The 19,912-nt window shown below is 46.5% G+C and overlaps 1 protein-coding gene across 7 annotated transcripts in view; it reads left to right on the plus strand.

Moving 5' to 3' along the window:
- The window catches only part of auts2a (activator of transcription and developmental regulator AUTS2 a), a 200,335-nt gene that overhangs the window by 113,077 nt on the left and 67,346 nt on the right, over window positions 1–19,912 (plus strand). For all 7 annotated transcript variants that reach the window (XM_028982705.1, XM_028982707.1, XM_028982706.1 and 4 more), the window contains exon 3: window positions 1,603–1,632. In XM_028982705.1, coding sequence (XP_028838538.1) covers window positions 1,603–1,632 — 30 coding nt within the window. The remainder of the gene's footprint in view (window positions 1–1,602; window positions 1,633–19,912) is intronic.

Genomic DNA, 19,912 nt, shown 5'->3' on the forward strand with positions numbered 1-19,912 from the left:
CGCGGTGTTTACTGTCTGCGTTTATTGCCCTGCATAATGTATGAAGCTCTGCAGCTGGTTTGCGGGGCCGTGGCCAGGCTGGGGACCCGTGGGGGGGGGCACAGGCGAAAATTGGATGCTGTCGTCCTGCTGAGCTCACAAGACCCTGCGCTGGGTCAGCCTCTCCCCTCCCTCTGCTCTCCTCTGTTCTCCTCTCCCTCCATCTTTCACTCCTCTGTCTTATTCCTTATTGGAGGTTGTCGTCTTTCGCTCTTTTACTTTCCCTGTTGGTCTTCATGCTTATTATTTTTTCCTCCCGCGGCTTTCAGAAAGCGTCCGGTGATGTGCTTTTACTCGTTTTCGTCCCTTTTTCACGCTGTCTTTTACATTTCCCGCCTTCCACCATTTGACCATGTTATGCTACTCGCCCCATGCACACTTATCTTTTTATTTATTTAGAATTTAGCTCCGTTTGTCTCAGTTCAATATTTACAGATGATGCTTCATCCATCTTCCCATTTATTTGGAGGAAAGACACCTTTCAAAAAGCCATATCATGGAGATTAAATCTTCTTCTATGTTAATTTTATCAGTTTGGTTGTATACTATATTCATGCATCATCAAGTTTTTGCTACAGTACTGCAATGATGAATCAGCAGTATTGTCGTTGTCATCATGGGACATGTGTCACTCTGTGGCTCCCACCCCATAAATGAACAATGTTTGTGTCACGGCTGGTTTCCGGGTAGATAGGACGCAAACGCAGATACAACAACAAGGGCTTAATGCCCAAGACACGGAAACGTTTAGAACAAACTACAGGTGATAACAATTTAAAGGTACTCAGGCACACGAAAGACACGGAACTGATAGGTGCAGTTCGGGCCATGGCACCCCTCTGAAACACCTAATGCTGGACGTTCACTCCGTTTTGTCTCCCTTTGTTCATTGATTTGTCCATTCAGTCCTGGTTCTATCACAAATTCTCTCACTCTTCTTCATGCTCTCGCCTCCTGTCTCTCTGAGCTCATTGTTGGGGTCTTGGCACTCCAAAGCCTGCCAATCAGCACATGCTGCGCGCTGGCATAAGACTAAGTCCCCCCCATGTTTTAATTGGCACTACCCACACCCCCGCCATCCCACCCCACCGCGTACCATCCTCATTACGGACTCCAGTGGCTCAGAGCTCCCGAGCCAGAATTCACATAGTCAGGGCCATCCGCCACCCTGCACACATTGCTAATTAGCCGATAAAGAATCAAGTGGACCTTGAAATTGAAATTGGAAAGAAAGGCTGAAATCCAGCATGTCCTGCAATAATTTTTTTTTTAAATACACTTTTTTTTCCTTTTTGAGATTTTTCATCTCACTTACTGTCATATCTGAGATCAATGTTTCTGTGCTTTATTAATGGTAGAAGGCCTCATGTGTTTCATCATTGCAGGCCTTAAACTCAACACATAGCTTATTGACGTCCTGGATTTGATGGATAATTCTTATGCTTTTGATTTAATGAGTTTATTTATATGGTGACGTGCATCAATTAACCTCTGTAACAACGAACTCTGACAAGAAGGAACTTGACCTGTTGACCTGACCTGATGTCTTCTACTCTTTTGCAGTGTGACAGCGAGAGCGACCAGGAAGACAAGGTAAGACTCATCCCGTGTATCCTGCTGTGCCGAATAGAAAGAAAAGGAATTTAATCTCAACAAAGGCAACCCTTATTTAGCATGCTATCAGTGAGAATCCAATATTAGCCTTTTCCTTGAGAGCGCGCGTTTCTGTTTAATTAGAATTTAACATCTCGTTAATAACTGCGAGAGGGGCTTAATTAACTGTACATTAATTATGAATGACTAAATGGCATGCAAAATTTAAATGGAGCCATTATGGGCCTTGTCGGTTTCTTGCTTTAGTGTATTATCATAAAGTGCATAGTTTACTGTGCAATTTATCACGTTGCAACATGACTTCGTAAAAAAAAAAAAAAAACATAACAAGAAGCCATTTAAATTTCAATTTAATACAAATTTCTATTTTAGACATATATGTGTAAACCAGTCGTCCTAGAATGATTGAATTCTGTCTGAGATATGGAGAAAAAAAAACTGTGGGTGTTATCTATGCACTTTTGATTTGTTGTTTGCTTTTCCTCGGTTCAGGATGCTGTGTCACTTCAAATTAGCCGTAAAACATCACGACAGTTATTTGTGGATTTGTCTATTTATTTATTTGTGCTTGCGGTTGTTGTGCCATCAAAAGCCACTAGCACTTGTACGATTTGCGCCGCGTCGTGTGATTCCTGTTTCTCACACTTTGATTAATTATGTGTCACAACAAAAGAGAACTTTATTAGGCGAACAGCGAAGCGTGATCAGAGGCAGCGACGGTGAAAAAAACACTCGGCATCATGAGATAACTCGCCGCACGCTAGCTCCCTGCGTGCCGCCAAGTAATCTGTGAATGCGCGCGTCGCCATTGTTTGCATGCGTGTTTGTGTGTGTGTGTGTGTGTGTGTGTGTGTGAGTGTGAGTTTTTCCCAGTCTGGCATTGTTCCAAACCCCAAAACTCCATTCCCTGTGAACGCTCAGCCTCAGAACCCTCGCTGGGGACGACAGCACCGTCTCTTTTGTTGGGTCGAACCCGGCGTCGTTTAATTCAGATGAGGACAATCATTCGGGCTTATTTAGCTGCTCCCCAGTCCAGGAAATGAGCAAAGAGCTCCTGGGGGAGCCAATATAGCACCGGCTTCAGGAGCGCTCCGGGGAGGAGAGGATGGAGGGAGGCTGATAAGGAGCAGAATCGAGGTCTGCCTCTCTCTCTCTCTCTCTCTCTCTCTCTCACTAGCGTCAGCCCCCAGCTCTTTTAACAAAGTGACCTGGGAGGAAGTGATGCGATAATGGGCCTGTAGAGCATCAGACGGAACACAGGATCCTCTGTCTGCTATCCGCACATCAGCGCGGTCATTAGCGTCGCTCGCCATGCATCATCATTACTGACAGATCCGCTTTCCACTCCTCCCGCTCAGCCGCTCGAAGGAGAACGGCTTGTCTGAGTGTCACATCATCTGAAGCTGTACGCTGCGCAATGGCCCAGTTTTTTATTTTACATTTCACTGCGCATCTGTTAATGCTCCCTGCGTGGTGTTTACAACATTATTACATCATGAAGTATATTCTGTACCTGTCGTAAGGTGCTACAGACCTGCTGACGTGCTGCTTTTTGCCGATGACCTGCTGTAAGTGTGTTTGACCTTCAGGTTTGGCTCTTTGAAATGGCATGAAAGATGGAGCTGATCTCACGCTTTTGTGTGAAAGCAGCACCATGTAAATTGACAACTATTAAGCTTTATTAAACTGGATATTCATGCCACCAACCAAGTTATAGTGTTGATTTTCTCCCCTTGCTAGTAGATAACTACTAACGCATTATTTCTGGAAACTCAAAATGACACCAAATAATCCAAATCACAAACTAAACCGTAGAGTTAAGTCTTCAGGTGGGAACATGAAAAAGCCATAATAGCTCAGAATATCAATGAACTCCAACTGCTTCCAACAATGACAAAATAACCCTTGGCAGCTGATCTCAACTTCCAATGGGAATGTAGAATAATGATTAAATAGACAACCAGAGCCCGGAATGTCCAATAGCAACCGGGATATCAGAATCAGACGTTCAACTTCATGATGAAAGAACCATAGTGGGCTGAATATAAGAGACAGGAAAGTCTTATACAGTATTCTTCAATCTGTTATGGAATGTTGTGTATCACAGTTCATCTGGAACAAGAGAGAATTCTGTTTTGCTAAAAGTGACCTTACTAACGACACCTCAGGTTTTGCCCCTCCCCTCACATCTCTGGCCATTCCTCTCTCCTGCTGCTAGATGAATTGGTGGCAGGGAACCAATCCAGGAGCCAGAAAATCCTTTTTGCCCAGCCAGGCTTCCTGTGTCCGCATCAACTCTGACAGCAGGGGCTGTCGGGGGTGGCATCTCCCTCCTCTGCGCCAGGCAGCGGGGTTCAGGTGTGCCTTTTCATTACGGCCGGGGAGGGAGGCCAAGATTTGCTGATTAACAGCAGCTTGAGTCTTCTGGTACCTGGCGCCGTGCTGCCGGGTGGGTGCTGAGCTTTTCTGGGGACGAGGGATGCGTGGGATTTATGTGCCACGACGCTCCAATAATGTCCCCTGCTCTATTCAGGGTCCACTGTCTGCCAACGCGTTTTAGTCAGGCATCTGAGACCATTTAGCCACTGATGAGGCTAAAGAGAGCGTTAAAAACGCTCACAGGCAGCAGAAGGAACTGTGTCTCGTGACTTAAAGCCCCTCACTGAGCCTCATGTTATGGAACACTGTAGACCAGATCTTGTAGGATTCGCGATGTAATCTTTTGCACGGACCGCTGGGACAATTATCTTCTTTTTTTTTTTTTTTTATGAATGCTTTTTATTTGAACGGCAGGCGTGCCCATTTAAAACCAGCGAGAGGTGATGGCCTGAAAAAGCCTTGTAAGCGAAAATGCAAGTACCCCCTCCGTGCCCGGTAGTTAACGTCCCACGGCTGTGTTCTTAAGGTTAAACTGGTAGGAATAATTTATTTAGATTTTCATTTCTTTAAGAGCCCGGAAATTCGCTCATTATATTAAAAAATGTCTACGGTGGCGACCTTTCGCGGCATAGTCTGGGGTTCGGGCATCGCGCTTCCAACGATTCCTCCCACACTGCCTGTGTTCTCATTCACTCGGAGCACAAGGCCACCAGCATTAAATGCCATTTGGAAAATGCTTGGCTTTTATTAATGGCCTGGCTTTGGAATCGCTCTGTAATTTGCCGTACTCGGCTCTTAAGGGAGGCTGGAGCTCTTAGTGGGTGCTTTAGTAGAGCTCAGGGAAGCCTGTTTGTCCTTGATGAAAAATAAAGACTGGGGCTGGTGATATATTTTTTTGCAAAGTTGCATGGCAACCTATTTATTTATTTCAATTTCTTTCTCATCCATGTGCCGGTGGCCAATTACTACTAATGGACAGAACGTTTCTGTGAATCTCTTAGCGTAGTCAAATAAACACAAAATATCATTTTCTCTATGTCTATGTCTTATTGTAATATTATAATGTATTTTTTTATTGAAATTCAGAAGTCCCAAGCATAGCAAAATTTGTTACATTTTTTAATGAAATAAAATACTGAATAAAATGGAATACTGAAGCATATGTTTTACTTTGATAACAGGGCTGTGCAAGACCTTGCTCTGCTCGTGTAGAGCTGGCTTAGTATGGGATGCATGCTTTTTTTCAACACAGCAACTAATAAGCGACTTTTACAGAATTGAATGGAGGACTTTTTGTGTCATGGGTTATGAATTTGGACAATGAATTGGAAGCGTTAAATTGCAGTAGGTAAAACTGAACGTATGTTAAAGTATGTTTAGATTTTATACAGCGATAGTATCGCGCTGTCACCTCTGTCCCCCGCCGCAGAAGGAGGGGGTAATAAAATCGAAAGAGGCAGCGAGAGCGACTTGTCAGCGTTAGAAGATCACCGGTTTTGCCCCCATCCAAAGGGAGGAGCGCGGCGTTTACAGGCTTGAGTGGCTGTTCGCTGGGCCGAGGCCAGCCCTGATTGCACTAGAGTGGCCTGTCAGCCAATGATTTGTCATCTACTTCATCATCCCTGTCAGTCGGCTGAGCGTTGTCGTAGGTAACACTTCACCCCCCCCATCCTTCCCCCAGGCTTTTGTCGTCGTCCCCCGTCCGCATACGAAATGTGTGTTTACTTTGGGGCTGGTGTGTTGGGGAGGGTGGACAGGTTCTGAAGGGGTGGGGGGGGGGCGAGTGTAATTTGTTCCTCGTGGATAATGTGACTCTTCGCGGCTCCGGATCACGGGTTAGTTGAAGTGATATTTTCCGGTAATGGTGGTCGTATATCATCTCTGTCAGCCAGGGTTAGGAGGCGAGCACATTACAGCTCCATTCCGGCTCTGCAGGCATCTGGGATTATTTTCCATAACCAAGTATGACATGACCGCTCTGCAGAGTGCATTAAATTTTTACTAGCTTTTTCTTCCCCCACCTCCCTCGCCTCCTCTCTTCTCCTCTCCCTGGCCCCCCCTCCTCCGGCCGCTGCGGTCTCTCCCTGAGCGCGGCGCAGCGCCCGCCGGCTGCCACGGTGATGGATGCGCCGGGGTCCCAGCGTCCCTCGGCAGGGCCGCGCCGAGTCACGGCCCCCGGCAGCGGCTCACACACACGCGCGCACGGGAGCCAAGGACTCGGTGCCGCCGCACGTACACACACACAAACCACCAAACACCTGGCCTCTTATCACACTGGCCTTCATGCTCCGAGTGTGGTGATAACCGCGCAGCAAATCACACTCCCACGAGTTCATGCCGTCTCTCACACACACACACACACACACACACACACACACATGCTAGGAAAGTCCGATTTTAGCTGCTGTGGACGCGGTGAATAGAAAGTGGATTGCACCTTGACATTCGTCCCTCGGCGCAAGCTCTCCTTCTGACAGGGCCGGAACATTCCGCCTGCACCCCAAACCAAAGCGCACACACACAGACACACCGGACCCCATGCCTCCCTCGTAGAGAAATGCCCTCTCTCGCTCTCTTTCTCGCTCACTCGGATGTCCAAGGTCAGGCGTGTAAATGCCATCCCTGAGCCAGTGACCAATCAGCACCTCCATGCTCGCTAATCAGAGGGGTTCTGGAGGTTGGCCACCAGGCTGGGCTCATTAGTGACACTCAGATGAGAAATTAATCTGGTGACCTCGGTGGCCCCGCCCCGCCCCCACTGTTAACCGCGTGTGCATGTGTGTGTTCTGAGTGTGTTCTGAGTATTAATAGATAGTTGGGTCACTGCTTATCTCTCCTCATCAGGTAATGGAGGTCACTTTTTAATCAACATGACACCAATTACACCACATTGCTGTGATTCGCGGGGCTCACTGGGCAACGCTTTCCCCCTCATGTATGAAAACACAGACAAACGATTACGCACGCGGCTCATTTGTCTACATTCCCATTCCATCCAAAACAACACACTCTCCCGGTGCACTCGATGGCTGGTTTTCTGGTTGAAGTAGCATGACGCTCCAGCGTTTGGAGCGTCCGTGTGTCTGTTTGACAGTAATAGCAGCTTCTCACCTCCAGCTATTGTTCTTCCAGAGAGGAACACACACACACACACATGTACCCAGCAGGCAAGCCCCATTCTGTCAGAGCAGATCAGCAGTGGTCAGCCTCATGCGCTGCGATCAACTTGTCATAAGTGTGGATTCAGCATCTAGGTCTGCGTTTAGGCCCCTGGCAGTGTTAACCTGCCCAGAACACACACACACACGCACTCACACACACAAATACACATAGTAGAGTAGAGGACCTGAGGACTTAGCTCCTGGACATGGAGAAAGTGTGGTGTGCACATTCACCCAGAACATAGATCTACAGCACGTGAACTACACACACTAGACTAGTTGAGACCAAATCACACACACACATATACACAAAACACGCACATAGATTACTGCTGCTTTATCTTGACCGTAGCATCACAGCTTTGGTTTCAATGAAACCCCCTTTTCTCCCAATTTCTCACCCATTCATGTTCTTATATGTCTGTACTGTTACCTGCTCACAGATTTTGTTATCAATGCACAATTCCAATCATGTGTCCTGCAGGCATATCAGAAAAAAAATCTATACATGTTGCACAGAGTTTTTCTTTCATTGATAAATGCGTTGTCACCTTATGTCTTGATATATTGAACTGTAGCCTTGCATCCTAGTGTCCTATTTTGTTTTTAGGATTTGCATGTTTTAGGAATGCTCTGCTCCTATACGAACAGGGAGATGTGAAAAGGTCCGGGATTACAAAACAGCAGTGATGCAAGCATTCATGACAAGAAGACCTGCTATGCCCCTGTCAACTATAATATCATTATAATGCTTATTGCATGACGGTCAATAAATTGCAGGATAGTTGCGTGCAATGCAATCATGATGTCAGTGGATGCAAAGAGAAAAAGTGAAAGTGAACATGGCAGAAAATGATTGTGATCTCAATCGTGCTGCACAATAACAGGTAATAAAGTGCATTTCAGTTGGATGAACCTGTCACATCCTTCAGACTGTATGGAGGAGAAACTCTTCCTAACACTGCAGCAGTGGCCACAAATTCCCGGGTAAGGAAGTGGACTCGTAGTCAGAGGGTTGTGGGTTCAATGTTTTTGGCCGCCTGATTTAATTTGAGTTTTTAATTAATGCAATTCTATTTTACCCATTCAATATAGTTCCTAGTAGACAAAAACAAATATTTTTTAGTCAAACCCATTTCATAATTAAAACAAGGTTGTCTTATTACTATATTATTGTAACTCTAAATCCATTCCAGACATGGAAGAGGCTATGACTTGTTCCATGTTTTCCGACCACTTCAATGTAAAGAGAGTGCGTCCAAAGATCGCTTCATCATTTTCTCACAGCCATCTGCTTACCCGTCAGAAGTATCTTGAAATTTAATGAATGCCACGATTGCATTGTTAGGAAGTGATGTCATCTGTGTGACAGGAAACCAAATCTGTGATGTAATAACACAATTAATTGTGTTAATTAATTAATTAGTTGACGTTTTCGTCAACAAAAATTTATAGACATTTTAGTATAGTTTTTTTTTTTTTTGTGAACCGCCCAGGGATGATGAAGACCCCGGGCACTTTTCATGGCTGCCCTCTGCTCATTAAGGTGATGGGTTAAATGCAGAGGACAGATTTCTTTGTGTGCACTGTGTCCTGAGCTGCTGTGTTTAACAAAGACAATCACTTCACTTTCATTATTCTTCTGAGAAAGCCCAGGAACTATTGCAGAAGGCGGGAAATGTTTGATGCAGAGAATATTAAAGCAAAAGCAAATTAACATTAAGAAACGTAGTCATTGAGATTAGCCATTAAAGTGATAAAGTGAAGTGATTGTCCGTTGTGATACACAGCAGCACAGCACACGGTGCACACAGTGAAATTTGTCCTCTGCATTTAACCCATCACCCTGAGTGAGCAATGGGCAGACACAACAGGTGCCCGGGGAGCAGTGTGTGGGGACGGTGCTTTGCTCAGTGGCACCTCGGTGGATCGGGACGCGAACCTGCAACCTTCTGATTACGCAGCCGCTTCCTTAACCGATAGGCCACCACTGCCCCCAGTATAACTACAGCAACTGGTTGGTAGCAGTCAGACCAGCCACTTGAACTGGGTTTATTTTGACCATATAACCATGAAAAAAGACGGACCATCTGACCTCAGATTTTGAATGATGAATGGAGTCACACACACTGCAGAGCCCTTCTGTCCTCTCCACAGGAGCAGCGCTGGCCCACGTTGGCATTACAGGGAGTTTCTCTGTGGGTAAACGTGATCAGAGATTAGACTTGGCAATGCCCTCCTCGAGTGTCCGCGCTCATATATATTCATGAGCAAGCGTTGTCGGTTACCGCGCTTTAATAATGCATGCACTCAGACCTTGGGTTCAAACCGCCGTCTCCGGAAAGGGAAAAAATATAGAACGGTCATAATAGAGGTCACTGTTGTTTTCTTTCTGCTCCAACCAGCAGTGGCATTTTCACTCAGCACTGTCACTCGTTTTCTGTACAGTTATAAAGCAAAGAAATCATGTACAATTATCAAACAAGTGTGGAGGTCAAAAAGGTCCTCAGCGTTAAGATAAAAGGGTCCATAAAACCATCAGAAAACAATGATGTTGCGCATGTGATGTATTGATGTAAATCATCTGGTATTAAGGAAGAGCTGTCAGTCATCATGCTCCTCCCATTTTAAACTCCGCTTAGAAAAACATAATTAAACATCATGATCAGAAATAATTACACAATAACAAAAGTGTAGTCTTCAGGATTACTACCACATGTTTTTTTCTTATTTTATCTATATATTTATGTAAACATAGATTACGGCAACAAGCCTCACATTTAGCCAGTTTGAAAGCAGGGCCCTCAATCATTACTATTCTAGTTGTCTACCCTTCCAAAATGGTTTGGTAACAGGAGGGAAATGGAGATAATGTGTGCCGAGCAATCTGAGATGTTACTTTTCAAGCCATCTCCATAGTTGCCAACCGCAACACCTCAGTGCATTGCTATGTAATTACATCACTTTAATCCGGCGGCCATTTTGCGGTGGTGGCATGGCGATGGCGCAGGGCGTCGTGTTTGCTCTAATCATTGACAATGCCCGCAACACAATGCCGCGCCATGGGTCCCGGTGCCTCTAATGATAGCAGGGGCGGCGTATTCCCCTGGCGCAGGACCTACTCTATTACACAAGCCTGTCCAGCAGGCCACGCCACACTGGATAATTAGAGGCCCGGCCGACGTCACAAAAACAGGTCGGGTCAGGAAAAATCGTGTCCGACCTTTGTCCTGATTGCTCCCAAGGGGGCGTATTGACAAAGCGCAGGGGCCGCGGCGTGCCCGCCACTAATTATACATACAAGTCACGGGAGGCCCGGGGGAAATTAAACGCTATTCCCCAGCTCGATGGCCGCTGAGGTCCCCCGGCGGGATCCGTACAGGATCTTATTAAGACGGCCCTGCTGTCTGGCTTTATGGGGCCACTGTGTCAAGCTGCAAATTGACTGCATGGACTCTGTTCACCAGCTAAAGTGCCATTTTGTGTCCCCAAATTGTGATTGAGAATTATCTGGCAGGGGTCGAGATTTTTTTTATTTTTGGGGCGCTGACTCGTGCGTGATAGAGTCGTCTCGACGGGATTTTATGGTTTTTTTTTTTTTTGCTTTCCACTCCAAGCTTCATTATGCTGCATCGAAGCACCTTAAGGCCTAATCCTTCATGTCCTCCACGCCGTGGATTGATGAAGTCACCGCGGCTCAGATGAGGTAGATGGGCGAGTGCGTTGGGAATACATTACACGGGCTAAGTGGCTCTCCGGACTGCTTTATGGAGAGCGATGAATAATGTTTTGTGTTGCGCACACTCACATTGATTTCCTTTTTCTTTTTTTTTTCCATTCAAAAAAGATTTTTAAATTAAAGCAGAAGGAGAGACCATTTCCACTGCCTGTGTTCTCTTTTTTCCCCTCTGCCTTTATTAAATCATTAATAGGTATTAATCGTTTATGCGTTAAAAAAAATAGATATATATCCACGCTAGCGCGAGATCATTAGTTTGCTTTTAATTGAATTCAGGGGATCTGGCTCGTTTTTGACCCGTTGGTGTGCGGGCCAGGCTGGATCCCCGCGGAGCGGCCAGAGATCAATCCCGCCGCGTTAAATTATTCAGGCCGCGTGGCGTGGCGGCAGGCCCTGCTTTGGGCCTCGGCAGAAGACTTTGTCCGCGACGAAAACATCTTCATGCCGAAACTCGGCGTATGATGAATAAACAGCGCTGCCGCACAGCCAAGATTCCAGCTGCGACGTATGACAACACGCGTTTGAGGCTGAAGGCAATTTCCAGCGCCGGCGGAGAAGGCTCCGGAAAAAAAAAATAATTGTGCGACAGATGAACACAAAACTGTGTATGCAGATAATTAGCAGGGAGGCGGATGTTTTTGTTGTTCAGCTCTCGACAGAAAGGCAAATCCGAGCGTTTACTGTCTACAGCCCGTCCCGCTAACGGCTTTTAATTACGCCGCGATGTTTGTTCACGTTCATCTCTTCCGGCGAAACCAGCAGCAGCCTGGAGTACAGCCCACCCGCATTACACCGCTCCCCGTACGGGACGGGAACGAGAAACAGCGTGATATCTTGCTGTTGTCTTTGCTGCGGACCCACAATGCATTTCTCTGTGGTCAATTAAACATAAGGCCTGGCGCAGTGGCATGTCAGCGCGGCGGCGTGGGTAAAGTCATGGCTGCCCCGTGGCGGTGCAGTCAGTGGGATGTACGCAGTCAGATTGTTATGTGGAAGAACAGGGAAATAATTGGAGGGAGGTCTGGCGGCAGGCCCTCGCTCCGAGGACAGGGAGCCAGGAGAATAATGCTTGCCGAATGGCAAAAGTCAGCCACTCATGCAGTCGTCTAAATGGTATTTCTACCCTCCCCCCGGAAGAAGCATAGTGGCATGTCTATGCGAGTGCTGGAGGCATGTGCAACTTGACATTTTACTTTATCTGCATTATATTATATGTCCCAACACTTTATTTATAGATGCATAGGCTTCGGGAATGCACGAATCAGCATTCATGCACTGCCTGACTGAGTATTACTTTTGGAACACTAAATTGGCACTTTTTTTTCAAAAGTAGCCCATTGCAGGATTGTAGTCTAAAAATATCAAGTTACGTAACCAAGAAGAAGACAGAAACTTTTTCAAACAGCACCACTTTTGCTGTAGGGTGTTAGAAAACCGTGCAGTGTACATACTAGACATTTCATTTCAAACTAAATGAAATTAAATGTAGGGGACAAGTTTCAATCTGGTGTTAAGTGCGGGGCTTGTATGGTCAAGCGTCTTCAGGATTTACATACATAGACAAAATAAGACAGAGCTGTTTGCTCGATATCTATATCTCGAAGAAGATCTTTTTTTTCATTCATGTGAATCTCCATGCTTAGCACATTGCGCTTAGTCCCAGTTTTGAAATAATGCCCATTTCTCTCCAGTAGTGATCTATGTAATCAAATGTAAACAGGCTGGTAGTAGCCTAGTGGGTAACACACTCGCTTATGAACCAGAAGACCCAGGTTCAAACCCTACTTACTACCATTGTGTCCCTGAGCAAGACACTTAACCCTAAGTTGCTCCAGGGGGGGACTGTCCCTGTAACTACTGATTGTAAGTCGCTCTTAATAAGGGCGTCTGATAAATGCTGTAAATTTAATCACACATACTGTTTCTTCAAACTATATAACAAGACAGCTCATTTTCTGTTAATTTTACTACAAAAATCAGTACTTACCAGAATTTATGGGGACTTTTATTTTGGTACAGGTAACCTAACTTGCTGTGTGCATATTGATTAATGCGTTATGTAATACTGGTAAACATGTGTAATGTTTTGTTTTACTCACTGTAGCTGCTAATACAGCAGGGTGCATGATTCCATTGTCAGAGTTTTATATGTTGGTTTCTCCATTTTTCTTATAATTTATTTTTTTCATTTGAAACACACACTAACACACACACACACACAACATTCACTCACACAGCAGTCCACATAACAAAGCAGAATATGTGCCCTTTGGTGGTGTGATAGCTCATTACCTAAGAGCGACCTTCCATCTGCACTCATGGCTGCTCTGGGAGCCATTACGATTATGATGGAAATCTCACAAGCCATTACTGGGAGGCGGCAGAGGGCCCGTTGCAGACGCACTAATGGACTCATTTGTAATTGGGAGAGAGGGAAATGACTGAGCGCGCTCACAGGCGCTTTGTTTGATGGAAGGTGCAGAGGGAGCGGGGCGGAGTGTGCGTGACTGTTGGTAGTGAGGGAGGGAGGGGGGCCAGACCTTGTTGTCGAACACTCAAAAGCCTTTTCCTATTCAAATCAGCCTCTCTTCGATAGGAAGCAGGCCTGAAAAAGACCCTGGCACTTCAACATACACACACACATACAGCCTTAATCTGTTTGTCTGTTTCTACTCTCCACCTGTCGGTTTGTGTTTGTTTTCTGTTGGTCTCAGTGTTGCCCAGTGTGGTTTACTACGCAGATGGGATCTACCCGGCTCGAGCCCAACCCAACACGACAAGTACAGCCTTTAAAAGCCTGGCTTTCTTTGCACATGCTATGAGTGCTAGACTAAGAGGGAAGGGAACAATCGCCAGAGGCTAGCCTCCATCTCACCTCCTCAGCATCCATTTTCACATCTCTCTCACAATAATTAAAACACATCACCTGATGACAGTGGCCGAGAATTGCAAATCAAATGAACATTTCATTAAAAATGAACATTTAATAAAACACTGTTAAAAAAATCGTCGAATCATACAGAAAAGATAGGTAGTACAGACCATGACTTTGTGTTTGCTGAACGATCATTTACTGCACAAACATGACCTAGCTCGAGCCCGACTGAAATGATAGAAATTGAAAATGATAGGCCAATATATACAGGTCCACTACCTGGTACAGGTTCTCCTACAGGACAGCAGGTTGTTTTTGTGGTAACGCTAACCCCCTTCTGTTTAATGCAAATTACCCCATCTCTCTGCCTCAACTTGCCAAACGGGAAATTGAATTAAAAACCTCAACTTAGCAGCACATTGTCAAAAAGGGGGGTGGCAGCAGAAAGTTGAATGGAAAAAAAGTTTTTTTTTTTTTTTTTTTTTTACAAATGAGGGACGTGGTAATTGCCGGAGATTTATTCATGCCGAGGCAGTCTCTTTTTTTCCCTCTGAATCAAAGACTTAATCAGGAGATTTCACAGCAGGCCCCACTGTTCTCTCCTCCATCCATCAGCCTGTGCCCGGCTGGCTTCCTCTCGTCACAAAATATGAGCAATGTCATGAGAGCAGCGGGCCTTGTATACACACGCACACGCGCTCACAATGTGATTTGTTCATTTAGCACGCGTGAGTTTCACATTCACGTTAATCAATCTTAAAGGAATAGCAAGGTTCCTTTGAAAGTAGGAAAGAAATGCAATCAAATCCAGTTATGAGGCCATGTCTCATGAACATCAAACGCACATCCATGCACATTAGGGCTGTTAAAATCCATGTGTTAATCGCTGCAACTAATTACTAATATCCAACGTGTTATTGCTATTAAATATGTGAATGCTGTTAACCCAGCTTGGTTTTGTTTGCTGGATGCTCAGATGCCCGCGTTATGCTATCAATGCTTGACATAGCCATAACAACATAGCCGCTTTTACCCTACATGATGCGTGGGTGGAGTTCACGCTAGGTCATTTGAATAACCTTTTTGTGTTAACTTTTGACTGGTGATATTAGCCTAATATCTTGTGAAGTGAAAGTGATTGTTTTGTCATTGTGATACAACGAAATGTGTCGTCTGCATTTAACCATCACCCATAGTGAGTAGTGGGCAGCCATGAAAGGCGCCCGGGGAGCAGTGTGTGGTGACGGTGCTTTGCTCAAGACGACCGAAGTGCCATCTTGGCGATTCGGAATTTGAACCTGCAACCCTTCAACCCTGCAAGTCCGCTTCCTTACCCGCTAGGCCACCACTGCCAAGGCAGTGTGAAGATGACCAAAATCTCAGGTTCATCCCACATATTACCATGGGCCAAACAGTTAAATCTTAGCAACTCTTGCTTACTGGACTAAATAACTACTGGTTTAAAATATTTTAAATTGCAATGGTTTAAAAATGTAATGGCATGTAACAAATCCCAGATCTGAAGTTATAACTGTTACACGGCCAGACATACAACACATGAACCCTGAAAACATTTCAAGATTTCCGCTTGGTACAGGAACTGTGATGACGCCCTTGTAACTGGCCTCCATGCATATGCATGTTTTGTCGTCTCCAGTTCCTGTTTGTTGCTACTGAGCTCTTTGCTCGGGCTTTGTGATGTGGCTGAGAGTAAACTGTATACCCGGTACAGTACTATTCCGGAGTGCAGATGAAACACAACGTTCTCTGTTCATCAGTGCCGCGCTGACACACGGCCATTTGAAGTAATTTGATTTTTTGCGAAAGATAAGCATATCAGATCATAGCCTGAAATGTTATTTCATGGAGTCTTTTTATTCTAATAAAAGTCATTTTCTGCATGATTTGACATTTAAAGATGAAATTTATCTCTTTCGGAAAACTCGGGGTTTCAGCTACGGCGCTGACAGACTGGGAGGTGCAGGGGGATGCGAGTTTAACGGGATCATTTCTCCACCCATTACATGGAGAAATTCGCAACAGAAGGGCAGTGCTGGTCAGAGTGATTTACACAGTTGCCGCCGTGGTTGCTTTAGGAACACGATCTACATAATTCATGGAAAAGTGAAGCTTCCCAGCATCCCCCCCCCGAAGCCACTCCCCTTCAAAACACACTTGCACACACACTGTCTCTGAGGTGATGCTACATCAAGGTCGGGTTACATCGGGGGGACTGGCCTGTGACTTCGGCGCGGGTGTCCTACTGTGGTGATACGCAATCACAGGTGTCGGCGGTGAACAGCACAGCCGTAACCCAACACCAGTCCACGGCAGACCACTGTCTTCATTATTTATAACTTCGCTTAACACACATCTGCTGCCACAAGGCAACGAGGCCTGTGTGTGTATGACTGTGTTTAATGTTGAAGTTCTTGTATTTGTCCTCATAATATGCACATAATGCATTAATAAGGTAATATCTATACAATATAAGATGCTTAAGTGAGTTGTCAGTTGGCCTTATATGAATTTTTTGGGGCTACTCAGTGCCACTACAGCGGTGACAGACTGGGAGGTGCAGGGAGAATTAGCAAACACATTTGGTATCCGCCAGGTCCTGGACAGTCTGTGGCAATGTGGCATTGGTGGATGGAGCGAGATATGATGTCCTTGATGTGCCCAATTGGATTCAGGTCTGGGGAACGGGTGGGCCAGTCCATAGAATCAATGGCTTCGTCTTGCAGGAACTGTTGACACACTCCAGCCAGATGAGGTCTAGCATTGTCTTGTATTGGGAGGAACCCAGGGTCAACCACACCAGCATATGGTCTCACAATGGGTCTGAGGATCTCAGTACCTAATGGCAATCAATCTACCCCTGGTGAGCACATGGAGGGCTGTGCGGCACCCCCAAAGAAATGCCTCCTTGCACAATGGCAGCGGTAGCGGTCCTGGGTTGTTGTTGTTCTAGGGCCTCCTCCACGTCTCTTGATGTACTGGCCTGTCTCCTTGTAGCTCCTCCATGGTCTGGACACTGCACTGATACGGTTGCCATCAGCTGAGGCAGTGGAGATGCTGGAAGGTGATGGGCAGAGCTTTGAACTCGACTGGGGCCTTCTTGAGGTGCATCCCGATGGTGTTCTCTCCAATAAAACTGGGGAAGCGACCGTCTCTCATGCATCTGCACCCCCCCACCCCACCCACCCCCCCAATCGTTTTCTTGCCGTCTCAGGGGACTGCGCTATCAGTAGCGTATGTCTGCTGTTGACAGGCCGCTCTTATCATCTGCGCCGCTCCACGCCACCCATCTGATTCCTACTGACAGGCTGAAGCGCTGATAAAACAGGCCGCATTAAAGAAAAACAGAGACGCCCCCCCCCCTCCCGGCACGCGTTCCGTTGCTCCATCCCCCTGCCTGGCTCACAAGGGTGTCAAAGCTGTCGAGATGGGGGGAGTGACATCACAAAGCGTTCGCCTGCAGACTGGGGCCTCGTCACGTCGGCACAAGCTGTCTGGTGACAGACGTTCCTTCAGGCTAACTGTGATCCTGCGCTCTTTCATTCTCGCATCTCTGAAAGTTTCCCTCTGTCTCCCCTTCACTCCTACGGCTCCCTCGCGCTCGTTTCCTCCCACGTTCCGCCTTCAACTCGACAACTCGTGCTCCCGCTTGTGTGCTGACAGCGCTGTTTGGTGTTTTGAGCGCCGACAAAGAGAAGAGAGTTTGGGCCGTTGGTGGATTGCTTTGAGATTGGCAGTGCGAAAGTTGGCAGAGGCTCCGGCAGAAAAACGCTGTGATTTAGAGGCCTGGATGCGATTCCAAAGCGGCCGCATCACTCAGCGCCGCATCCCAGAGAGCTGAAAGGGTCAGCGGGGGGGAGAGAAATATAACAGCATTTAATTAAAGTGCAGTACAGACTGAATGGCTTCATTTTTCCACAAGCGCAGCCTCTGCCAGGAATCCCCATTCGTATGTGAGAGAGAGAGAGAGAGAGAGAGAGAGAGCTTGAGATATGAAAAAACAACGCACAAGCTGCTGATAGGACTTCACCAGAGTCTGCCAAAATAGGTCTGGTGTCCAGACACAGACACACACGCACACACTTCGTAAGACTTTAAGCAGCCAGCCACAGTCAGAGCGGCCTGGACCGCGTTCAGCTCGTTTGGAACGCGAGCGGGCTTTCGGCGAAGAAACGCGCCCTTCCTTCCCTTTTCATTTATTTGAACCGATACGCTGTGATTAAGAGCTGCGAGGCTGAGATTTCCATTCCCCCCACATCTCCAGCCTCCCCGCCGTCTCTCTCCAAGGGAGTGGGTGAGAGGCTCTAGTGCCAAAATATGTGAATAATTAGAGCGAAGGCATGGGTTCTGCCAGGGAGCGGGGAAGCGTTCGCTTCCCTTATTAGATTCACTAAAACGCTGTTGTAAATCAGCACTGCCAGAACATGGCTGCCAGGCCCCGCTCTCTTCCAGCGCCAAACAAGCACTGAGTGGAGGAAGAATGGCAGAATGTGTGTGTGTGTGTGTGTGTGTGTGTCATTCATCTCACAATATATCAGTACCTAATCACTGTTGGCTGATTATCATTAATATTGGCATCAGCCGATATGGCCACCCAATAATTTAAATTTGTCAACATTTAATTGAAGTTTTTGCAACATTTGTTACCCCATCTGTTCCATAACTCAACTCTTCAAAAAGAACACTGGCTTTCTCCACATTGCTTATGATTTATATGTATCATATCATATGTATCATTTACCAGTGTTTACAATAAAAATAGTTGCTGTTCTAATTTTTGTGCTTTTTTTATCATTGCTGTTGCTGAAAATGTACAATAACTGACATTGGTACAGATCTTTTTATGATTTAATTTTTAAATGTACAATTTATGGGCAGATATGAACCTTCCCTTTTTGTTGACATTAATGTAACCACAACTGAAATCTGATTATAGTTTTTTGTCAGTTTCATGAAACTAACTATAGTGAAGTGAGCAGACAATGAACCAACTTTTCTTATGTTTTTGCAATTCAACAGTAGAAAAGGGAAATTATGCAAACGTCTGTCCACCAGAAGGTTTTAGATCTTAATTGGCTTATTGACTTTTAGGTTGCTCACAAAGGCCAGGTGATGCCGAATCTCTTTAGGGTGGAGATTATTGACGGGTTATTACTTGAGTTATTTGCTGAATTGTTTAGAGGGCCAGAATATTGCCTCAAAAGTGCTTCGGGTGACCGCGGGAAAGAAAGAGAAAATCAGTGCAGGAGTTACGGCTGCGTCGCCTGAAATTTCAAATCAGAGGCGAGCGGAGCGGAGAGCGCAATTCTGTCTCGGCTGCAACAGGAGGTCCAATCAGGTCCGCATTTCAACAGACTGTCAGAGGGCGCGAGCGGGAAATCAGAGCACATTGTTCCAGGGCCCCGGCGCTGATGACGAGCTCTCTTCATATTCGCCCGTGGACTCTTCCTCCGCTCCTGCGCATTTATCCACACTCGTGCCCTCATTTAAGGGCGCCCGGTAACCCTCCGTTCCGTTTTCGACTTTCCCTCTCCCCCCACTTGTCGTTTCGCAGCACCGTTTATGAGGTGTTACAAACTGGGCGTGGTGAACGGGGCGAGTCTAGAACGTTCCTCTTAAGCACCGCTTTTTCCCCCACCTCCCTTAAATAAATGTGCCGCGGAGTGGACCGAAGATGGATGAGGAGGATGGGGCTGGCGTGGGGGGAGAGGGCTGAGCCGGCGGGGGAAGATGTATGGGCCGCAGGCTCCGCGCCGGTAGAAAACAGTGGTCCGGGCTAATGATCCGCAGCCTGATCGTTATGGCCCCCACTGAAACGCAGCCGAGAGTGAGAGAGGTGCCGTCCCGGGGAAATCAATTCGGTGGAGGCGCACGGGCCCTGGCTGTAAATCACCGGGAGCGCCGCAGCCGGATGAAAGAGCCGAGCTCTGGTGGGAGGCGGGAGGGAGACGGAGCAGGCCGCAGTGGGAGCGTCGGAGACGAGCGCTCTTTTGATCATAAAATTCCCGCAGGCAGAATAGATCTTGGGCCCCACCACCACCAAACCACTGGATCCAGGCTGACGGTGTGGCAGCTCCACGTCCTCCT

The sequence above is a fragment of the Denticeps clupeoides genome, chromosome 6 (assembly GCF_900700375.1).
Source record: "Denticeps clupeoides chromosome 6, fDenClu1.1, whole genome shotgun sequence".
NCBI classification, from domain to species: Eukaryota; Metazoa; Chordata; class Actinopteri; order Clupeiformes; family Denticipitidae; genus Denticeps; species Denticeps clupeoides.